The following is an 18,777-nucleotide window of genomic DNA, read 5'->3' on the forward strand; positions in this document are numbered from 1 at the left end:
ATTATTTTTATAATTTGTTAATCTGTGACAATATTTTCATTATCATTCATGTTTAGAGTATTGAGATTAATGTTGCTAGAGCCCAAATGACGAATAACTGCCTTTTTTTTTTTTTCTGACTATCAATCAAAACTGAAATCCAGATAATCAATGTACACTGGAATAAAAAGAGAAAAAACAATAAATCCTCACTTCTGAGGTGCTATAACAAGCAAATGTACGGTATTTACCTTTCATAAACAACTTCAACAACTGTAATTGATTCATTTCTCGCCAATCGACTATTTAAATCGTTCCTGCACTAAACAGTACTGCCCGTCTTTCATAATCAAGTGTTTCAAGGACTTCACCTCTGAGAGAACATTTGTCTTGAAACCCATGAAAATGGCTGGGATGTTCAAGTGTCTGTCAGTAACGGAAGGCAACGTGGCTTTAGGTCCCGAGGTCCAGTTTTCTGTGAAAGGACTCTACACTACATATACACCTGCTCAGATGACGAGTTTTAAGCAAACTGGAATGAACAAATGTCATTAAATGCGACAAAACCAGGTGAATCGTACTATAAATAATAGCAGAAAGAGTGGCATTATCATAACTTGGACCTATAACTTTGGTACACTTAATGAAGAATGTTTATTAAGATTATTAACCCACTGTGAGTACTGGAAAAGAACAAACTGAAAAAATAATGTTAAGGGGAAAGGTAATGCTCTACTGGCGCTGATATTTCCAAACAACCCTCATGTTTGTTCGAGTCCAATGATTCCCATGTAAAATTTGTCAGTCGTGTACATACCCTTTTATTAACTTAGATATGACAATAGCTAGCGATAGCTTCCTTGTGATCTGCTTCATCTCCGTATGTGGAAGCCGTGACGATCGCTCCTCGTCTGGAAATAATTCTGTGGCCGAGTTCATTTCTCGATCAGGCCGCCGTCTTTTAATTTGAAGTAGAAGAACTTCTCCAACGTGTTGGCACACTTGCAGTACTCGCTGTCGGGAAGGTTGTACTCGCGACAGTTGGTGATGATTCGCTGCAAGTCGGCAATAAAAAGCTTCTTGGTCACATAGTATCTGTTCTTCAGTCTCTCTGTCATGGTCTTCAGGTCTGTGGGGACAAAAAAAGAGAAAACAGTTAAGGTAAATTACTCATAATTTAACTAATGAATAACTTGTGTGACGTAAACAGGCAGTTCCAGTAACCAGGAGGAGGAGGAGGAGGAGTTGTATAATCAAAGAGATGCTCGCTCACCGATGGGAAAGCGGATGATTTCGTAGTAATCAGGAGCCTCTGACTTCTTCACTGGCTCCATGAAGGGCCAGGCATCAGGGTGAGTCTGTTGTGATACCAAAGCCCTGGTTAGCATCTGTTCCTGCTGCTCCTGTGGTGTGTGTCTGTGTTCCGTCTGGTGTCAGCAGGTGACTCTTACCTTTATTTGGGCCAGGAGGTTCTTCAGCATGTTGTATAACACGTCAGGGTCCTTCACCTCTTTCCTAAAAAAACAAAAAACACATAAATACATATCAGGTGTTGTTGTGTGTTGTTTTTATGACTATTATGAATTTTTCCATTTTTTTTGTGTAATTTCATATTTTCCAATCATGGTGCTTCTCGGTGAGACCCTATTATTGCACTGGCAAATACACAAGCATGTAAACACTACAACATTGATTAGAAAAAAAAAAAATATATATATATGTATGCAAAGAGTTTACCCTTTATCCTTGTTACTGGGTTTCCAGCCTGTCTCTCCTGGAAGAAAAACACTTTTAAGTAATGTGATAATGCTAGTTCTTCATATTTTTTCTAAGCTGTACACAAACCAAACACTTACTTATGCCTGGAATGCTTTCCACTGGAATCTGCCGTACTCCCTCTTTGAAGCAGGTGAGACCTGGGTAAACCTTTCTGATCTGGCTCTGTTTCCTCTCAATCAGCTTCTTAATGATCTGATATAACAGTTTCATTGGGTGACATTAAATCCACAGATTAGCAACAGGAAACAGGCCTTTGTGTTAATGAGAACATCTCACAGCCTCACATACCTCTTTCTGTCTTTTAATGATATGAGAGAGCTCGGTGTAGGGGATTCTCGGGTTCAGCTCACACTCCATGAGGGTCGCTCCCTCGTAGTCTTTGATGTATCCCAGGTATCGACTCTTCGGCACTTTGATGTCTTTGGAAAAGCCCTGCGAGGAAAAAAGAAATTACTGAATAGACAAGACAGAGAGAGAGGATGTGACAGAGCTGATGTACAGGTCATGCCTGCTCTACCTGCTTCTTGAAGTAGCCAATGGCGTACTCATCAGCGTAAGTGAGGAAATAGAGGATGTTGTGTTTGATGTGGTACTCCTTCAAGTGGTTCATCAGGTGGGTACCATAGCCCTGATATTCAAAAGACCAGAGAGGAGACAATTTGCATCTCAATATCACTGTAATCTTTCCAAATGCCAGTGCTTTTTATGTTACAAAGGTAAAGTGGAGCAGCTCAAAGACGAGTGGGAAAAAGACTGACCTGGAAAAAATGTTTCTTACAGAACTCATACTGAAAATACTTCAAGTACCAAATGAGAAGCTAGTAGCCTCTTTTTAAGAATGTTTTTACAACTACTTCAAATGAACACGTGTGGACAAGCACCTTATCAGCCTATTTGGACCACCACATGGATCGAGTAAATAGTTACGTACCTTGACTTGTTCATTGGATGTGACAGCACAGAAGACTATCTCTGTGAAGCCCTGAGTGGGAAACATCCTAAAACAGATGCCTCCGATGACGCGGCCATCTTTGATAAGGGCTAGGGTCTTGTGCTTCCTGTGAAAGTGCGAGATGTCAGGTCGGTGCAGAGGTATCCGGTGATGTCCGCCGAGCGGTATAATAATATCTACTTACGGGTCAAACACGAGTCGTGTGATGTACTCTTTGGGCATGCGAGGTAACTGATGAGAGAAGACGTTCTGCAGGCCGACCAGCCACATCAGGATCTTTTTGTTGGACTTCTGGGAAAGTGAGTTTCCAATGACGTGGAACTCTATAATGCCCCGCCTCTCCTCCAGCCTTGCAGTCTCATCACGGGCAGCGTTTGGCGTCAGCAGATTAGTCTAGCAACATAAACACAATCATGACATATACACTGTGAGTACAACAGTCTAAATTTAAACATGAACTGGTATATGTTGCTTTCACCTTAACAAATCACCTGAGCTGAACTGACTTACCTCTGGTCCAAGCATAGCAGCAGGGTCAGTGATTGTCATCATAACTTCATTGACCAGCTCCATAGGAATGTCTCCCATCACACGTATTCGCTTAGCATCCTCCAGGGTCAAGGCTTCGGGAAGTTTTCGTTTCTCTCCTGAACAGACAGCGACATTTCTGAATCTGACAAAACACCTTTGGGATGTGGTAGAGTGGGATTGAATGTGCAGCTGGCAGATCTGCAGATATTATGTGATGCAATCATGCCAACGTGGAGCTGGAATCCATTCCACAAAAAAGTGAGGCTGTTTTGAGAGCGGCTCTACCCTGTATTAGTGTGGTGCTCTTTCAACTGCATAAGCCATTTGTGAGTCCCACCGTAGCTATTGAGAATCTGGCAGAAAGGTAATCAAAAATCAGAGCAGAGCAGTGCTCACAGACCTGTGATGGGCTCTGCACCTCCGGTGTCCATGCTGCCCAGAGACGAGATGCTGCTCAGACCTTTAGACAGAGCAGGGGAGCCAGACACTGCAGCAGGACTGATCACTGCAACAGAGACACACCAAGATACAGGTAATTAATTACAAACTGTAAACTGTGACTGTAGCTGTGACAATAGCTAAAACCATTTATTTATACATGTATTGCATTTACTATTATACCCAGATATTAATATTTTATTTATGTTATATATGCTCCTCACCTGTCTGATGTCCCAGCTGTGTGCCATCAGAGGCGGGCATGGTGAAGTCAGCCTCCCAGATGGGTGAATTGTCGCCATAGATTTCCTCCTCCAGCATGGACAGAAACCTGATGACACACATGTACAAATGTAATAAACACGGACGAGTCTCCAACAGATCAATTTAAAGATTTTACACTGCTTAACCACTGCCCGTTATGCTCATGCACAAAGAAAGTCTACAATAATCTTGGATGAGCTTTTTAAAGCTGATACATATACCTGACCTTTTCCAGCACCAATCTGTCAAAGCAGATAAAGATTCTGATTTTGCACCAGCATTTCTACAAACGCAGGTGAAAGACCAGTGAAAACCGTAACACTTTCTGATACCATTTTCCTTCTTTTAAAGTACCACAGGCACCAAAGATTGGGATAAAAGATGAAAGGACATGATCCCTGGATCTAAATATTTTCAGCTGTTCTTTGCAGTAAAGGGTCAGAGTGAGACACAAATACACAATTTCAAGAGTTTTCCCTTACTTGGGGAAGTGTGTGAGGATGAGTGTGCGTTTCTCTGGCAGCAGTTTATCCTTCTCCACTCTGAACTTCTCAAGGAGCTGGCGTCGGGTGACGGTGAAGATGGACTTGAGCAGGCTGCGGCCGAACACCTGAGTGGTTTCATAGCGTGGCAAGCTGTCGTTACTCTGGGGGACATGGCAGTAGCACAGCCACCTGGGAATCATAAACAAAAACAATGTTATTCCGGAAACTGATAACTAACATAGAAATCAAACAAACAGAAGCATGTTTATCAGCCATCTACTGCTTTCTTAAATAACAACACACGCACACACCTGGTGTAGTCTACTTTGTATGCCGTCCCGTCATCTTTCTGTGTGCGCTGGCGATACTGTGTTGGTGTCTCCAGCTTCCAGTAATTTAGGCACAATAGGAACATCTTTGACAGTTCAAACATGGTCTGCCTTTCCTTTGGTGCTAGGTGGCTGAACTTATACTGAACGAAATTCAAAACCCCCTTTAAAATATAAGGAAACACAAGATAAAAAAAAAAAGATTAAGAGACAGACAAATGTGATGTGTGATTATGCTGCATCCTAGCAAACAATATTAAGAAACACAGCACAACCATTTTCAAAGAAGAACAGTATAATCCTGTTACTCTTTCAGATGCTGTTAAGTATCTAGACATGAACTAAAAATGCTTTTAGCTCCATGTTCACCTGCTCAATGTTGGGCTTTTCAAACGGTGGACTTCCAAGGGATCCCTCTACAACTGGTTGACTCATCTGCAGGATGCATTTCCTTAGCAACTAAGGGAAGGAGTAAAGAAATGAAGATCAATGTTGATTGCAGAACAATGACACTGACCTATGTTTTCATGGCTTAAAAAAACTGCACAGGTGGGCAGGTGTAAGTTCAGTATCTTGCAAATCTTGGACTGAATGTTACTGGTTGATCTGTTTTAATCGTTACACAGGTGAGAAACAAATGTTTGCTTACCTTGAAAAGGTAAAAGTAGACCTGTTTGGTATCTGCGTCCTCCTCTTTATGTACAGACATAAAAAGGTTCTCCACATCCACCACCATCCCCAACAGCCTGTTAATCTCATCCTCAGACACATTCTCCAAGTGGGACACATGATCAGCTGTAGACAAGACATAAAATAAAACACAAAAATGTGGCTAAATCAAAATGTAAACATGAAGTGCTAAACAAATAAACAGTCGCTGGTACATAGCATTGCTTGTTACTGGGAGAAAGGCAGGGGAGTGCTGGGGTGTGTGTGCAAGTTGTTTGTACCCAGAGCATGTCCACAGCTGCGGCACGGCTCGCTCAGGCTGGCTGCTTGCTGTTGCAGGTCCATACGTGTGGCTGATGGTGGATTTGGGTTTTTCCATCCATTGCACTTGCATGTGTCACTAGCCTGAGAAAAGGCAAAATATGCTGAACAACAAATAAAGCGACAGTAACTCACCTGCTGGTTTATAACGTCAATGAATGGCTACACAAGGGAACTAGCTAATAGTAAATGAATCTTCAGAGATTTAACGTGAATAATACAGGTATGAGGAGACTGTGGCTAGCTAGCTACAAAAGTTAACAATTACGTTAGCTCATTAAGCCATTTGTTTATGTTTTTCTTAGCTGTGTCTTGACTGTGCTGCCATTTACTACCCCACATTCACAAATGCTAATAGTACCCGGTGATTGCTTTGTTGTGGTGAACTTTGGCTAGCTAAGCTAGCTACCTTGCATGCGGAGAATACGCCAAGTTTCTCAAGCTTTTTCGCCCGTGGGAAAGCTCGGACTTGGGCTTTCTTCTGGCTAGCACGCTGTTGCTGGCTAAGTCCCGGTCTGGCTGGATCACTATTCCCCGGCCCGGAGCCTGTCGCTGCAGTACTGGACCCAGCGGACCCAGCAGACTGGGCTTGGAGAAGCCGGGGTTGAAGGGCCTGCGCCGCCGGATCCGACATATCCACGCTGCTAGACTAGTCCTCTTCTCCGGTTTAGCTCGTACGCTGCCTTCACGGGCTGTCGGAAAATAGGACATGAGAAGACCACAGCAGTGCTTTGGAAGTGGAAATGGCTCTTCTAGATTTTTCCATTATCACACAGAGAGTTCGTACTAGTGATTTTAGGCTTGAAGCAGATTGTCTGAAACAATAGAAACCTGTCAAACCAGAACCATAACGCCCAAATATATCGATTGCTTTCAGTACACCAAAATTATGTGCCGCCCTGAAAGCAGCCTCGTGCCATCTGCTTCGTGCGCTGTCACCTATAGAAAATGTGCCAAATGTCACGGTTTTATTTCGGATGGGTTTATTTTTCACGGTTTAATTTTTACCGGAAGTGCTAATTATGTCTGTCTTGATGCTTGATACCGGTGTAGATGATGATGATGATGATGACGGTTATCAGTGTTCAGTGTCGTCCAGTGGCCGTAGCGCATAACTACACGGCTAGTTATACTGGCTGTTTTGAAATTGCTCTGATTCATAAATAACAGGCAAGAGCAGGGCTGGCTGTCGCCATGACAGCGTTTATTGTCGTAAGTATACACTGTTCCTGACGGTGTTTATTTTTTTTTTTATGTTTTAAGCGAATTTATAACTTTTGTGCTTTTATGTCTGCCCTGATGTCTGTGGAGTTTAGTTGTAGTTACTCATTGTGACCACCAGAGTGCAGGAAGTCTTCTTGGGTAGACCCACTTGTAACATAGCCTAACCTGCAAAAAAGGTGTTGTACTTCCACCATACTGGGGACACTAACATACCAAGTGCACTTGAAAGCAACACGCCTTGCCTGTGGTGATAATCATGGGTAATGTAGTTACTGGACACAAGTGTGTAATCAGAAATGTTAGTTTTTCAAGATCAAACTGGTAATAAATATATTTAGAGTATTTGAGAAATCACCACATGACCTTCCAGTAAACTGAATCTAGATGATGTAGTTAATTTTAGCCAAGAAAATGCAGCCAGTTAGGTTTAAAGTCTCATTTTGAAGGACTCCTGGCAAACTTTTGTAAAATCTGCTGTAAATACTGAAGGATAATCGCTGGTGGTTGTCCCTAAATAGCTGAACCCGAGTGATTGTAAACATTTAGATGAAATAATTAAAACAGGCATACAAAAAAAGATACCTTCCCCTTGTTTATTCATAAAATTACACTTTTTTTTCCTTCTTTCTCTACCCATAACCCCACCCCTCCACCCCCCTCCCCCAACAGCACTGGCTGCTGTGCAGGTATTGTTGTGCTAGTTGCTGATGCCACAACAGGATGACAACACTGTTGAAAGCAATCCCTCCCTGATATGAAGAGTAAAAACAAAGAGAGAAAAGAAATAGGAAAGAGGATAACATCTCAATTCACAAAGATGATGAGACAGAACCAGTGCATTTAATACCATAGATCTTCCAAAAAAAAAAAAAAAAAAAATTTAAGACATAAAAAAAAAAAAAAAATCCACAAAATAATTAAGGTTGACGGAACACCATGTAGCAATTGGGAAGATATTGTTTTGACAATAACTACTGATTGATTATAAACTTGAAAAGTCTGATACAAATACAGCAGTATGTTCTCAATGTTTTCAACACAGTTGTGATTTTGGTCAAGAAAACAAATCTTGCTTTATGTATTTGCCTTTGTACACTGATGATTCAAAAACATTACATTAATGCTAAAATTACGTGTGGGTGACAATGTTAATAAAGTACTACTTACTGTATATGGTTTGATAACATAGATGGATGATTGTAAAACCCTCAAAGTCTAGGTTTTAAAATCATTCTGAACAGTCAAAAGAGGCTGAAGTAATAATAATAGTGATAACAATAACAACGTAATAATTCAATCTACACAGCTCTATCAAGAAGGAATTATCTGTCCATTCCCCGTCCCGAACCTTCTCTCTTCCTCTATTCCAGGAAGCTGACCAGGGACAAGACAGAAAAGTGAAGGACTGCGGCATGCACCTGGATTTGAGTTTTAGCAGTGTCATGAGACCATGATGGAAATACTTCAGAAATGTATGGTGCACGGGAAAAGCAGGGGGTAGAAGAGAAGGGACAGGGCCAATGAGCCTGTTTATATTCCTTCCTGTTGCGTTATTTTTTTTTCCTCTACACAAATACAGAAACAAAGGTGAGCAAGATGGCCCTATTAAGTGCAATTGGTAATGACTGACATTTTTTTTTTTCCTTCTTCCAAGGGTGGGATGTTTCTTTCCCCTAATGTGACGTCGAGTGTCCATCATCAATACAGAGGTCATGGATTGGCAAATCCTGGGGTTAAAACATGATTCTGTAAATAAGCCTGTGGGTCGATTTCTTGGTCTGTTGGTCGGTTCATCGGTCAGAAACCATCAGTGGGGTCTGGCATTTACTGGCCAGTGGATTCATTTGCCAAACAGTTGATTGGTGCTGATAGGGTAGTTGGTCGGACCATGGTTTGGTTTGACCAATGGGACATTGTTTGACAGCTGGCTAATATCTGGTCTGGTTGATCAAAGCTGTAGATTGGTTGGACCAGCTGACTCGTGTTGGTTAGTTCCCACCCCCACAGCACTGGCCACTTCTGCCATGTGGTGCAGCTTCCTGCAGGTCCACGCCGCCTCTGGCTCGTCCACTAGTGCCTGCTCCACCCTGAGGCTCATTCTTAGGCAGCTTCTTGGCTGTTGTGGGGCAGGAGTATATTGCATTATTTTCTGCACTATGGTCACGCGACAGCAGGGCTGCAACTAACAACTATTTCATTATCGACTCTGCCAATTATATTCTATTAACTGTTTTCTCAATCAATTGTTACAGCTGTACATGACAGTCAAATGTGTCTGTGGCTTTGCTGGAGATTACTTACCTATAGCCATAAAGATCTCATTGACATTCATCGCAGTCTTGGCTGAAGTCTCCATGAAGAGCAAACTGTTGTCATCTGCATATGCTTGTGCTTCCTAAAGAAATAAATATAACACAGATATATCCATTGGGAATTTGGGAGCTTATATTCATTAATTCGACAATTTAATTAACTACAAATTCCAAAAGTTCTTCTATACCTGGAAATCTACAGCTCTCTTGTTGGCCAGGTCTGCTTTGTTCCCTGCCAGTGCAATAACAATATTGGGGCTGGCTTGTCGCTGGAGCTCCTTCACCCAGTTCTTTGCACGTGTGAATGTATCCTTAAAAAAAAAAAAAAGAAAAAAGTACAACGTGTTTTAAACTTTAAATCACTGATGCACGATTCGAATGTTACTGACTCTAAGAGTTAAAAGGGCAAAGGTTTGCAGCTGTCTGCTGAGTTAAGCGATCATCAACCCAGGCTGGAAGACAAGGGTCAGCAAACAAATGACATAAGGCGTCTTGGTTGACGTCCTGCCAGGTTACTTACTGTGTTGGTGATATCGTAGACCACGATGGCGGCCTGGGCTCCCCTGTAGTACATAGGTGCCAAGCTGTGATACCGTTCCTGTCCTGCAGTGTCCCAGATCTCAAACTTGACTGTTGTGTCATCCAAACATACCGTCTGTGTGAGGAAGGCAGCTGGAAAAAGGCATCATAAAAAGTCAGCTTTTTTTTGACTGAGAGAAGGAATCAAGACAGCAGAAAATTCACAGGCTTGTTATCTACGGGGCCAAAGTTTAATATTCAAGCTTCAATTAATATTCAATCTTCAAAATGCAAAGGTTAAGGCTACTATGTCTTAATTTTTGTCTTGGAAAAAGAAAAAATTAAAATTAAATTTGGTGAGATGCAGTGCTATATTGACCACATTGAAAGGGGAGCTGGAAACAAGTTAACCCCTTTAGAACTGACAAAAACAGAGCAATGAAGACAACTCGTCAAAAGGAAAACTAATACAGTAAAAATACACACAAAGAAAGCAAAACGCACAGTGAATTCTGTATAATGTTTAATGTAGCTTAGGCACGAGGAGGCACAACTGCATACAACCCGCTTACTCAGCCGACTGTCACATGACAGAGGAAACGGAGCCCTCACAAGCATAGCACGTATTTAAAAGCTTGGTAATCTTTGACCAGGCGTGCAGCTGACCACCGCTTCAGTAGAAATAAGTGCTGACTCGTTTTGAGTCTGAACGGTGCATCCTGTCCCTACATCCTTAAGTCATCTTACTCATAAGCAATGAAATACAGCAAACCTGGGAAAAGAAGCCCATATTAATAATGAATAGTTTATTTAATGTTTCTTAGCGTTGTAGACTACACATTCTTATCAAGTAAAAATAAAAAAGTCGACTCTGGTCTCCTCACAACAGACTTAAGTCATACTGTGCTTTTTTTTTTTTTTTAACATAAAAATATGAGCCTATGTACATGATCAAAGGTGAATTGTGGGTACAACCCATTGGCTGTAAATCCTTCAGTTGGCGGTTGAGTTTATCAGAATGATGATGATGTAATGGAGCAGCTATAAAAGCAGCTGCGTCTACAGTGAACTGGTTAGTTTTTCTCAACTGTATGAAAATTCAACAGAAATATGGCTGAAAAGCACCTGCAAGGATGAAACACACAGAGCCACAAACATGTAGCACCTACTTTTCTTATTTCTGGTTAATACAAGTTTAAATTCATTTCAGTTTTTAACAGCAATTAATGATTTAGTCATCACTGACCAACAAAATCATAAATAGCTACTCGCCATTTGTGTATTTACTAACAAACCCCTGTTAAAACCAGCACGCTGTCAATAGGGGTGACCTGTAACTCGTAAATCCTTTTTCCAGCTGGAATGTGGATTTGCACCTGTAACATCCCTAAAAGTTTTACTTCTCAAGCCCTCATGTAGACAAACCAACACGCTTAAACCCACTGCTTGGCACAATTTCAGTCTCAGATTCATGTCATATTTTCATATTCTTGTCCTTTAAAACTTGAAACTCTTTGATCAGCTTCACTCATCTATAGAAGGTCCAGGAAATCCCCATTGTTGTCTCAATTCCTTCCTGATTCACTTAGCCTCACTCTGGTACTGCCAAAGAACTGGTATTTAAAGAAGACAGCCTAAAGTCATTTTCTTTGCATCTATCACCACAAGTAATTTGTTTCAACAGAATCAATATAAATGTCTGCCAAGTGTGAGGAGCTTGGTGGCTCATGGGAGTCAGACGATCAGCTGCAAAGGACTGTTTCTGCCACTCCTTGTCCTGGGTTCTCACAACAGAGAAGATTAAGCCATGCAGGAAAGCAGCTCCTCTGTACTGAGAAGGACATGTTTTCTTCTGCTCCAGCACTCATGTTTTGCCCAATGACTTGCTGAAATTTCTTTTGTAGATAAAGTACAAAACCACCATGCAGTCATGACAAATACAGTTCCTTAAAAAACAAAACAAAACACAGGATGAAATTTGTAGGGGGTTGTGTAAAAACTGTTTAGGTGTGAAACCTGTAGTCAACTGAAAGGCATAGAAGTTTTAAATGATTTCATTAATCATATCCTTTTAAATACCAGACATGATTTGTAAAGAATTACCCTTACATGATGTACACCTGCACAGTTTGACTGCACACACTGCACAGGTGGAGGGAACCAGACGTTCTTAACCTTGACTGACTGAGGTGACTTTCCTAAAGATATATGCAGCTATGATGCCATTAAACCATGACTCAGAGCAAATGCTATTCTTGGAATTAAAAAAAAAAAAAACAACTCTCACCGCCGATGGTGCTCTCCTGGTACTCATGGAACTGGCCTTTGACAAAGCGCAGTACCAAGCTGGACTTTCCCACTGCTGATTCCCCCAACAGCACTAGCTTAAACTGGCAGATCTTGTTGCTTGCTGCAGTGCCGTTGGTCCGCGCTGGTCCGCCTCGCCCTGCCATAACGCAGTGTTAAAAACCGGGAGAAAGAAGAAGAAGAAAAGCTGGGAGAAGTCTGGTTGACTTTAGGCTTGGGCTTGGTGCAGGGGCTGGTGAGGGCTGGGGGTTGAGGCTGAGCTAGACGGGGGCCAAGTTCAGGTCAGGTAGATGAGCCAGAGGAAGAAGAGACCTCACCAGTGGGAGCTGGAAAAGCAGAAGACACACAGTATGTCAAGCTCTACTTCAAACTGAAATCAGACTTTCCATAAAAACAACGATGTTATTAAATATTATAGTCAGACAAAACCCAGTGGGGTGTTTAATGGAAAAAAAAACAAAAAAAATAAAAACAAAACAGAGATTAATTCCTTGTTCCTGCTGGTAATTGATAATAAGAAGCCCAAATCATTGTCAGACAATTTAAAGCCTGAAACTGTTGGCAAAGAAACCTCTGGGCCCAGCCCCAGAGTGATGCAGAGTTTATAATTTAACCATGTTTAGTATAAACAAGCACTAGACAAAAATAATTAGTGCCAGAAACAGTGTAAACTGTCTTGCTCCCACAGGTTGTCCGTGTGTGATTTCAAGCTTTTTTCCCCCCACAAGTACATGGTGCAGAATAAAATTCCAAGTATGGATTTACTTTAGCTGAAATGCTAAAAGGAATACACAGAATAAACAAATAAAATGATGTGGATCTGGAGAATTGGTGGTGCACGTGTACAGAGCTGAATTCAAATTTAACAAATTCAGAAATAAAATTGAAGAAGTAACATATATATAAGACAGAAATTTGCATGAATTTCCCCCTTCCCCCCCAACTGAAGACGCAACACATCTGTTCCTGTCACAATTTGAAGTCGTTACCATAAAGCGTTAAGATCTTTGTGGCCGTTTCTAATGTAGCAAAACCAAATTCAGATAACAAACTCCATAATAAACATTAATCAACGGGTCAGAAATAAAACATTTCTAACCCTGCAACTTCCTGTAACAATATTTCGTCTTTCAAGGGCAAACATGTTTTCACTCAGTCTCACAATCAGTACTAAGAGGAACCTGAAACACAGAAGTTGACTCAGAAAATCAAAACTTTTTGAAAATTGTTTCACCCAACACAAACCGGCACAGACAAACTAAACCACTATTGGCTGCTAAACTGATATGAACATGATAAAAACAGACTTTACTTCAGCCCGTTTACCTTGCCTAATCTTTTTTTTTTTTTTTTTTTCTTCAGTTGGGTGACACACATGAGGTCAGCCAGCTTCTGCTTGGTCAAAGGACAGGAAACACAACTCAGCTCAAAGCAGGAAGTGAAGATTGCAGAAGACATTTTACTGCTGAGCACATTAAAACCTGGGATAGCCTCAGCTTTGTCACTGGGACAACTTAATGCAGAAACACAATACATGCTGAAGTCAGGCAGGAGATTAGACAATTCCTTAGAGGGAAGGAAAATGTCGAGAATGAGGAAAACCTAAGTAAAGATGTCACAACTGATATATAGAGTTTGGTTGTGCTGGGCTTTTTCTCAGCTGGTTGCTGAGCTGGGCTTAATCTTCAGCATGTGACAGGAGATCATGGCTCTGTCCATGAAATATTCAGAACTGGCATGTTTCATCTGTCTATGTACCAACCACGCGGCATACATTAATTACACCGACTACTTTCTGCCGTGCAGGTTTACCATTAAGTTTTACAGCATTAGTTTAATTTTAGTATTTACTGTCACAGAGCATCAGAAGCTATAAAAGCGCACCATCCTCTGCTGTTTCCCCCTTTTTACTCCAACTCTAAAAATAAGTTGGCTGTAACATGGGGGCACTGCATGTGTTAGGATTCAAGAAATAGTTTCTAACTTCAGCACACTACTAAATCCGCTTACTTTTGATATATATATATAGATTTTTACAGGTGTATGGACATACACCTGTACCCAGCTACAGCAAACATCCTCACCAGTGAACTAAAAGGTCTCACTGGACTCTTTAACTAGGAGACACAGTCCCACAAGGCCTGAAAGAGCAGAGGGAATCCTTCACAGCAGCAGCAGAGTTGGAGAAGGAATAAAGGAGGCACTCTGTTCACTGGGTCAGTCAGTCTGAACTCATTTGATTGCAAGCAGCGGAGCTGAGCTCTCACCTGTTCACATTCCTCACTAAAGGAAGCAAAGAGAAGAGTTTGTGGAAGAAGGCCCACAAAAGTTTTGCTGGCCCATGGAAATTCCTGACTTGGAAAGTTTGGATGAGACCGATGAGTAACGCAGACATTAGTGTGACAATTGTGCTGCAGCCATTCACACAGGAGGAATACAGTGAAGGAAGGTTTCAGGAAGGTTTCAGGAACATAAGGAGTAGCCTGCGGGAGGCAAAACAGATTGTATGTCCTAGGCTGAAGATTTGTTCTTTACCACCAACAGATACTGCAGAATACAACTATTAACTGGCAAATAATCAATTATTGCACAAAATTTTCCACACAGTCGGCTACTTACTGATTAACACTGATGCTCGTGCACAGCATACAGTGCAAAAGGTAGAAGTGGCCATCTAGCTTGCAATCAGAGGCTCTTTCTTACACTGAGACAGACCTCCACACATCTTAAGCATCCTGTGACGGATGCTTTGATGGCATCCCTAATGGGCTGCGAAGACCTCCACAGGGAATTGGGTCAGAGAGGAAGAGGGAGAGAAAGAGAGAGAGAGAGACAGTGGGACATGGGTCAGAGAAAAAGGGGAGGAGAAAAGGCAGGAAGAAGCAGCAGACCAGAGGGAGAGCCTGTGAAATATTCATTGTGGCCTCCTGTATGCTCTGCTGCCAGCTTGATATCCAAGCACTTAGCAGGCGTTGCAATGCACTGAACACCTAAGTAAGAGCGTGTGCACAAATTAAATACCCGTATAGATACACAGACCGCATTCACTGTAATGTTATTCAAACTATGAATAACCTCTTTTCACTCTATCAAAGCATATGCTTTGCTCTGTTTTTTTTTTTAAGGTAGTACAAGATCATTTCCTGAAGCAGCTATTTCCAACACAAAATAAACATATAAGCACGAACATGTAATGACTGTGCAAAAATCTGAACGCAGCCACACATTTCAGTAGTACTCCAACAACCTTTACGGCTGACTATACCAGTTACAAGACAACAAGCAGGGACATGTGCTGTTCACTTCATTCGAAGGGCGGGGTCCTGGAAGAACTGGTGGTGTCTGATATGAGGGGCTGCATCACCATACCAAATAGTCAGACTCTTGCCTGGAAGTAGCAAATTTCTATATAGATTGAAACCACGAGTTCAAGACCTTGATAATACTGGCAAAGAGCTTTCATAGGTAACAGTCTGCCCTATGACGACAACAAAGATACGAAAGCAGAACAATCCTTGAGATCCCAAATGAAACGGGAAATGCTCTTGATCCAAGGTAAGCCCTTTTACAGTTCAAGTTTCTAATTTAAAAAAAAAATGGCTTTAAAAACAGTGACAGTTTGGGTGGGAAAGTGGTGACATAACTCAGGAAAAGCAAACAGGATACTCATCACTAGCAGTTGGCAAGGCCAATAGGAAATCACAGGCACTTCCTTTTCTTGCAACTTCTGTGAGAAAGCTCAGTGACAAAACCGAAATCCGTGGTTATCCAGAGGCCCAAACAAAATCTGCAACAGTATGTGAATTTTTAATCAAAAATGTAAAACTAACCACTCAGTTTAACAACATTTACCAACAAAAACAGAAGATTAGTTAGATAACTGTTCATTATCTGAGATTAATACTACAGTTTAGGTTGAGTCTTGTGCTGCTTTTCCTATGTCTAAACATGGCATCTGAAATGACAAAATGAAGACTGCTCTTACAAAGTCTTCTTATTCGCATGAAAATCTGAGCACAAACACTGGCTTCAGTGCTAGCTGCATTGAACATAAAATTCTTTCTGCTCTTCACAGCCACATAAAAGACCCTTTGTCATTTTGCTAGCAGTTTTTGGTAAATGATCAAAACAAAATCGTCAAAATCTGCTCCCTTCAGCAGAGATAAGAAAGAAGATCATTTAAAATGTAAGCTATTGTGTAGCTGATTGGAAGTAAGCATCAGGAAAATAAAAGAACCTAATATGCTCAGTAGTCAGTTCAACAGGACTGACCTTCAAAGTGCTCAAACAGCCCAGGAAAGAAAAGTGAGGGGTGTCCTAAATGAACCCAAACACAAATAGTATGTAATCTATGTGGGGAATAAATTCCCAGGTCTTCTTTCATAGCTGGTTTGTCAAGATGTGTCACCACCTCAGGAGGACAAGGTCCAAACACCATAAACATAAGTTCAAGCATGTAACTTTAAGTTCCCAGTCTGTCTCAAAGGTCTATACTCTGCTGCACTTAAAAAGCCATAAACAGGAGCTATAAAGACACTTGCCTATTTGCTGTCAAAAGCAAAGAGAGACACATGCAGACGCACAAGAATCTCAAAATGCAAACTGGCAAAATTACAACACAAATGCTGTCAGCAGCAATGGCCTCCATTATGACACTTAAAAGCACAAGCATGTGGCATTTACTGGACTGTGAAGCTGTGAAACATATTAACTACCACAGATGAGTGCATGTGTCAAAGCGTTAAGGCAAACTTGCAAGTTGATGTAAGCTGGAAATGCACCTGACATCTGACAAAAGAGAAATAAAAGCTGTCAAACGACCCACATGGTATTTTAAAGTTTCAAAAGTATATCTGCTTACGGGAATCAAGTGGCTTAATTTATCTGTGACTTGACTGCAGACTTCAAGGTCTAAAATTTTAAACCGATCATTACCTGACCGGCGGCATAAACTGGAAACTGTAATATCCTCACAACGTAACGTCAGCGCATGCTACAAATATTATCAATTACAGTTAACTGTAAATTCCCTAATTAGAAAAGAAAAGTTCACCTCTGTCTGGCTCCAACGAGCTTTCAGGGCGATAAGCTAACTTGTAAACGAAACACAGTGGCTGCTTCATAATATGACAAAGATTGACCAAGCGCCGTAGCTAACCACAATGCAGCTGACTATATTAGCTAGTTATGGTAAGGTATAGTTAGCCACGATAGCCGGCCAAAATAAAACAACCGCCATGGTTAACTTAGATAGCACGCAACTGACTTGCAGTTGTACCCAGCAGTTGGCTAAGAAAATGAACCTCGACTACTCGGCATCAGCAGTAACTGACCTTATCGTTTACCTAGCACTAGCGCTAGCTTGCTAGCGTAAATTCACAACAAAAACGAATGCCAATCTCTGTAAAGGAAAACTTGAATTGCGATGACGTTAGCTGGGCTAGCAGCTACAGCCAAGTGTCGAAAACGTCATTAGACAACTTTCCTTTTCTCGGCCCCCACGTCGTCAGCTGTTTGACATTTGACAAACTATGGGGCACAGACTTGTTGTGGTGTCCGCTGCTGGCATAAAACGACGCCACACGATCTCCCAGCGATATTCGTCCCGAGGCTTTTGGGGACGTTTTCTGCGGAAATGTCCATCAGAGCTTCTAGCTCTGTGCCTCTCTCTCGATCCAGTCTGATGGACGTTTCGGTTGAACACGGACTTGGCAGATCAGTTGAGCAAAATTTGACACAGGGGATCTGAATACGGTTAACAGCTCGTCGACAAAAAAGACCAACATCCGTTCAGTGTTCCTCCTTACCCCCCGTCTTTCATAATTTCAACTTGTCTGACTTACAATACTTTTTCTTCTTTTGCTGGTCTCATCAGCGGCAGCTGTCTTCTTCTTCTTCTTCTTCTTCTTCTTGAGCTCTGGCCTTCCCTTCCGGTTAGCAATTTTTTCCGGGAACCTCCCACTTTTTGTCAGCAGCTGTCTGACCAATGACAGAGCTGTAGCCTGCATCAAACACCACTTTCTGCAGTTTAAGAGCTGTTTGCATGGTCTCACAGTTAATGTCTTACATTTAGATTTGCCACTGGTGGAAAAAAAAAATGTCCTCATGTCAGTGACAGGTTATTTTATGGGACATATTAAATCGCTGATATTGATGCATTAATTAAAAATGCAGCGTTTTTCTGTTGTAGCTGCTCGAGGTGGAGCTGGTTTTAACAATGTCCAGTGGTGTCCGACCTTGGGATTAGACCCTTTCAAAGGGTCACATGATAAATCCGAGGGGCCCTGATATGTTTAAGGAGGGCTGGAATGTCTTTTTTTCATTTTGTCTTTCTTTTTGTTTTAACGTTAACTTTTTTTGGTCATTATACCTAAGTGTATGCACTTGTGTTTGCACTCTTTTTGTTTGCTGCTGCTGCATGGCCTTGCTTGGGTTCTTTGTTGATATACTTGCTTTAAAAAACAAACACCCAGACAGCCATCCTAACCATCAGAATCAGAGTAACTTTATTGATCCCCGTAGGGAAATTCTTCTGTACATGCTTTGAGTCTGAAAATAGACACAATGAAGAATTCAGGCTCAAATAATTTAAATAACAGAGTAAACAGAGTCAGACTTTGTGTTTAAACCCTGAAGGTTTTCTGATTGTGTGGATGTCTTCAAATTAT

The 18,777-nt window shown here is 41.4% G+C and overlaps 2 protein-coding genes across 2 annotated transcripts; both read right to left on the reverse strand.

Annotated features, from left to right (window-relative positions):
• kat2a (K(lysine) acetyltransferase 2A) lies at nt 1-6,381 on the reverse strand. Its single transcript, XM_041062199.1, has 18 exons — nt 6,157-6,381; nt 5,708-5,831; nt 5,407-5,552; nt 5,127-5,216; nt 4,740-4,921; nt 4,426-4,617; nt 3,904-4,010; nt 3,642-3,746; nt 3,221-3,357; nt 2,895-3,103; nt 2,690-2,816; nt 2,276-2,386; nt 2,047-2,190; nt 1,836-1,950; nt 1,717-1,753; nt 1,431-1,494; nt 1,253-1,337; nt 1-1,108 (listed from the first exon to the last, which is right to left on the reverse strand). The coding sequence occupies exons 1-18, from the start codon at nt 6,379-6,381 to the stop codon at nt 915-917; spliced, it is 2,394 nt and encodes a 797-aa protein (XP_040918133.1). The 3' UTR covers nt 1-914.
• Nucleotides 6,382-8,506: 2,125 nt separating this feature from the next.
• rab5c (RAB5C, member RAS oncogene family) lies at nt 8,507-18,065 on the reverse strand. Its single transcript, XM_041062278.1, has 6 exons — nt 17,953-18,065; nt 12,090-12,435; nt 9,804-9,955; nt 9,472-9,594; nt 9,273-9,366; nt 8,507-9,087 (listed from the first exon to the last, which is right to left on the reverse strand). Exons 2-6 carry the CDS (start codon nt 12,253-12,255, stop codon nt 8,960-8,962), a joined length of 663 nt encoding a protein of 220 aa, XP_040918212.1. The 5' UTR covers nt 12,256-12,435; nt 17,953-18,065; the 3' UTR covers nt 8,507-8,959.
• Between the last annotated feature and the right edge of the window lie 712 nt (nt 18,066-18,777).

Source organism: Toxotes jaculatrix, chromosome 18 (assembly GCF_017976425.1).
Source record: "Toxotes jaculatrix isolate fToxJac2 chromosome 18, fToxJac2.pri, whole genome shotgun sequence".
Taxonomy (NCBI): domain Eukaryota; kingdom Metazoa; phylum Chordata; class Actinopteri; family Toxotidae; genus Toxotes; species Toxotes jaculatrix.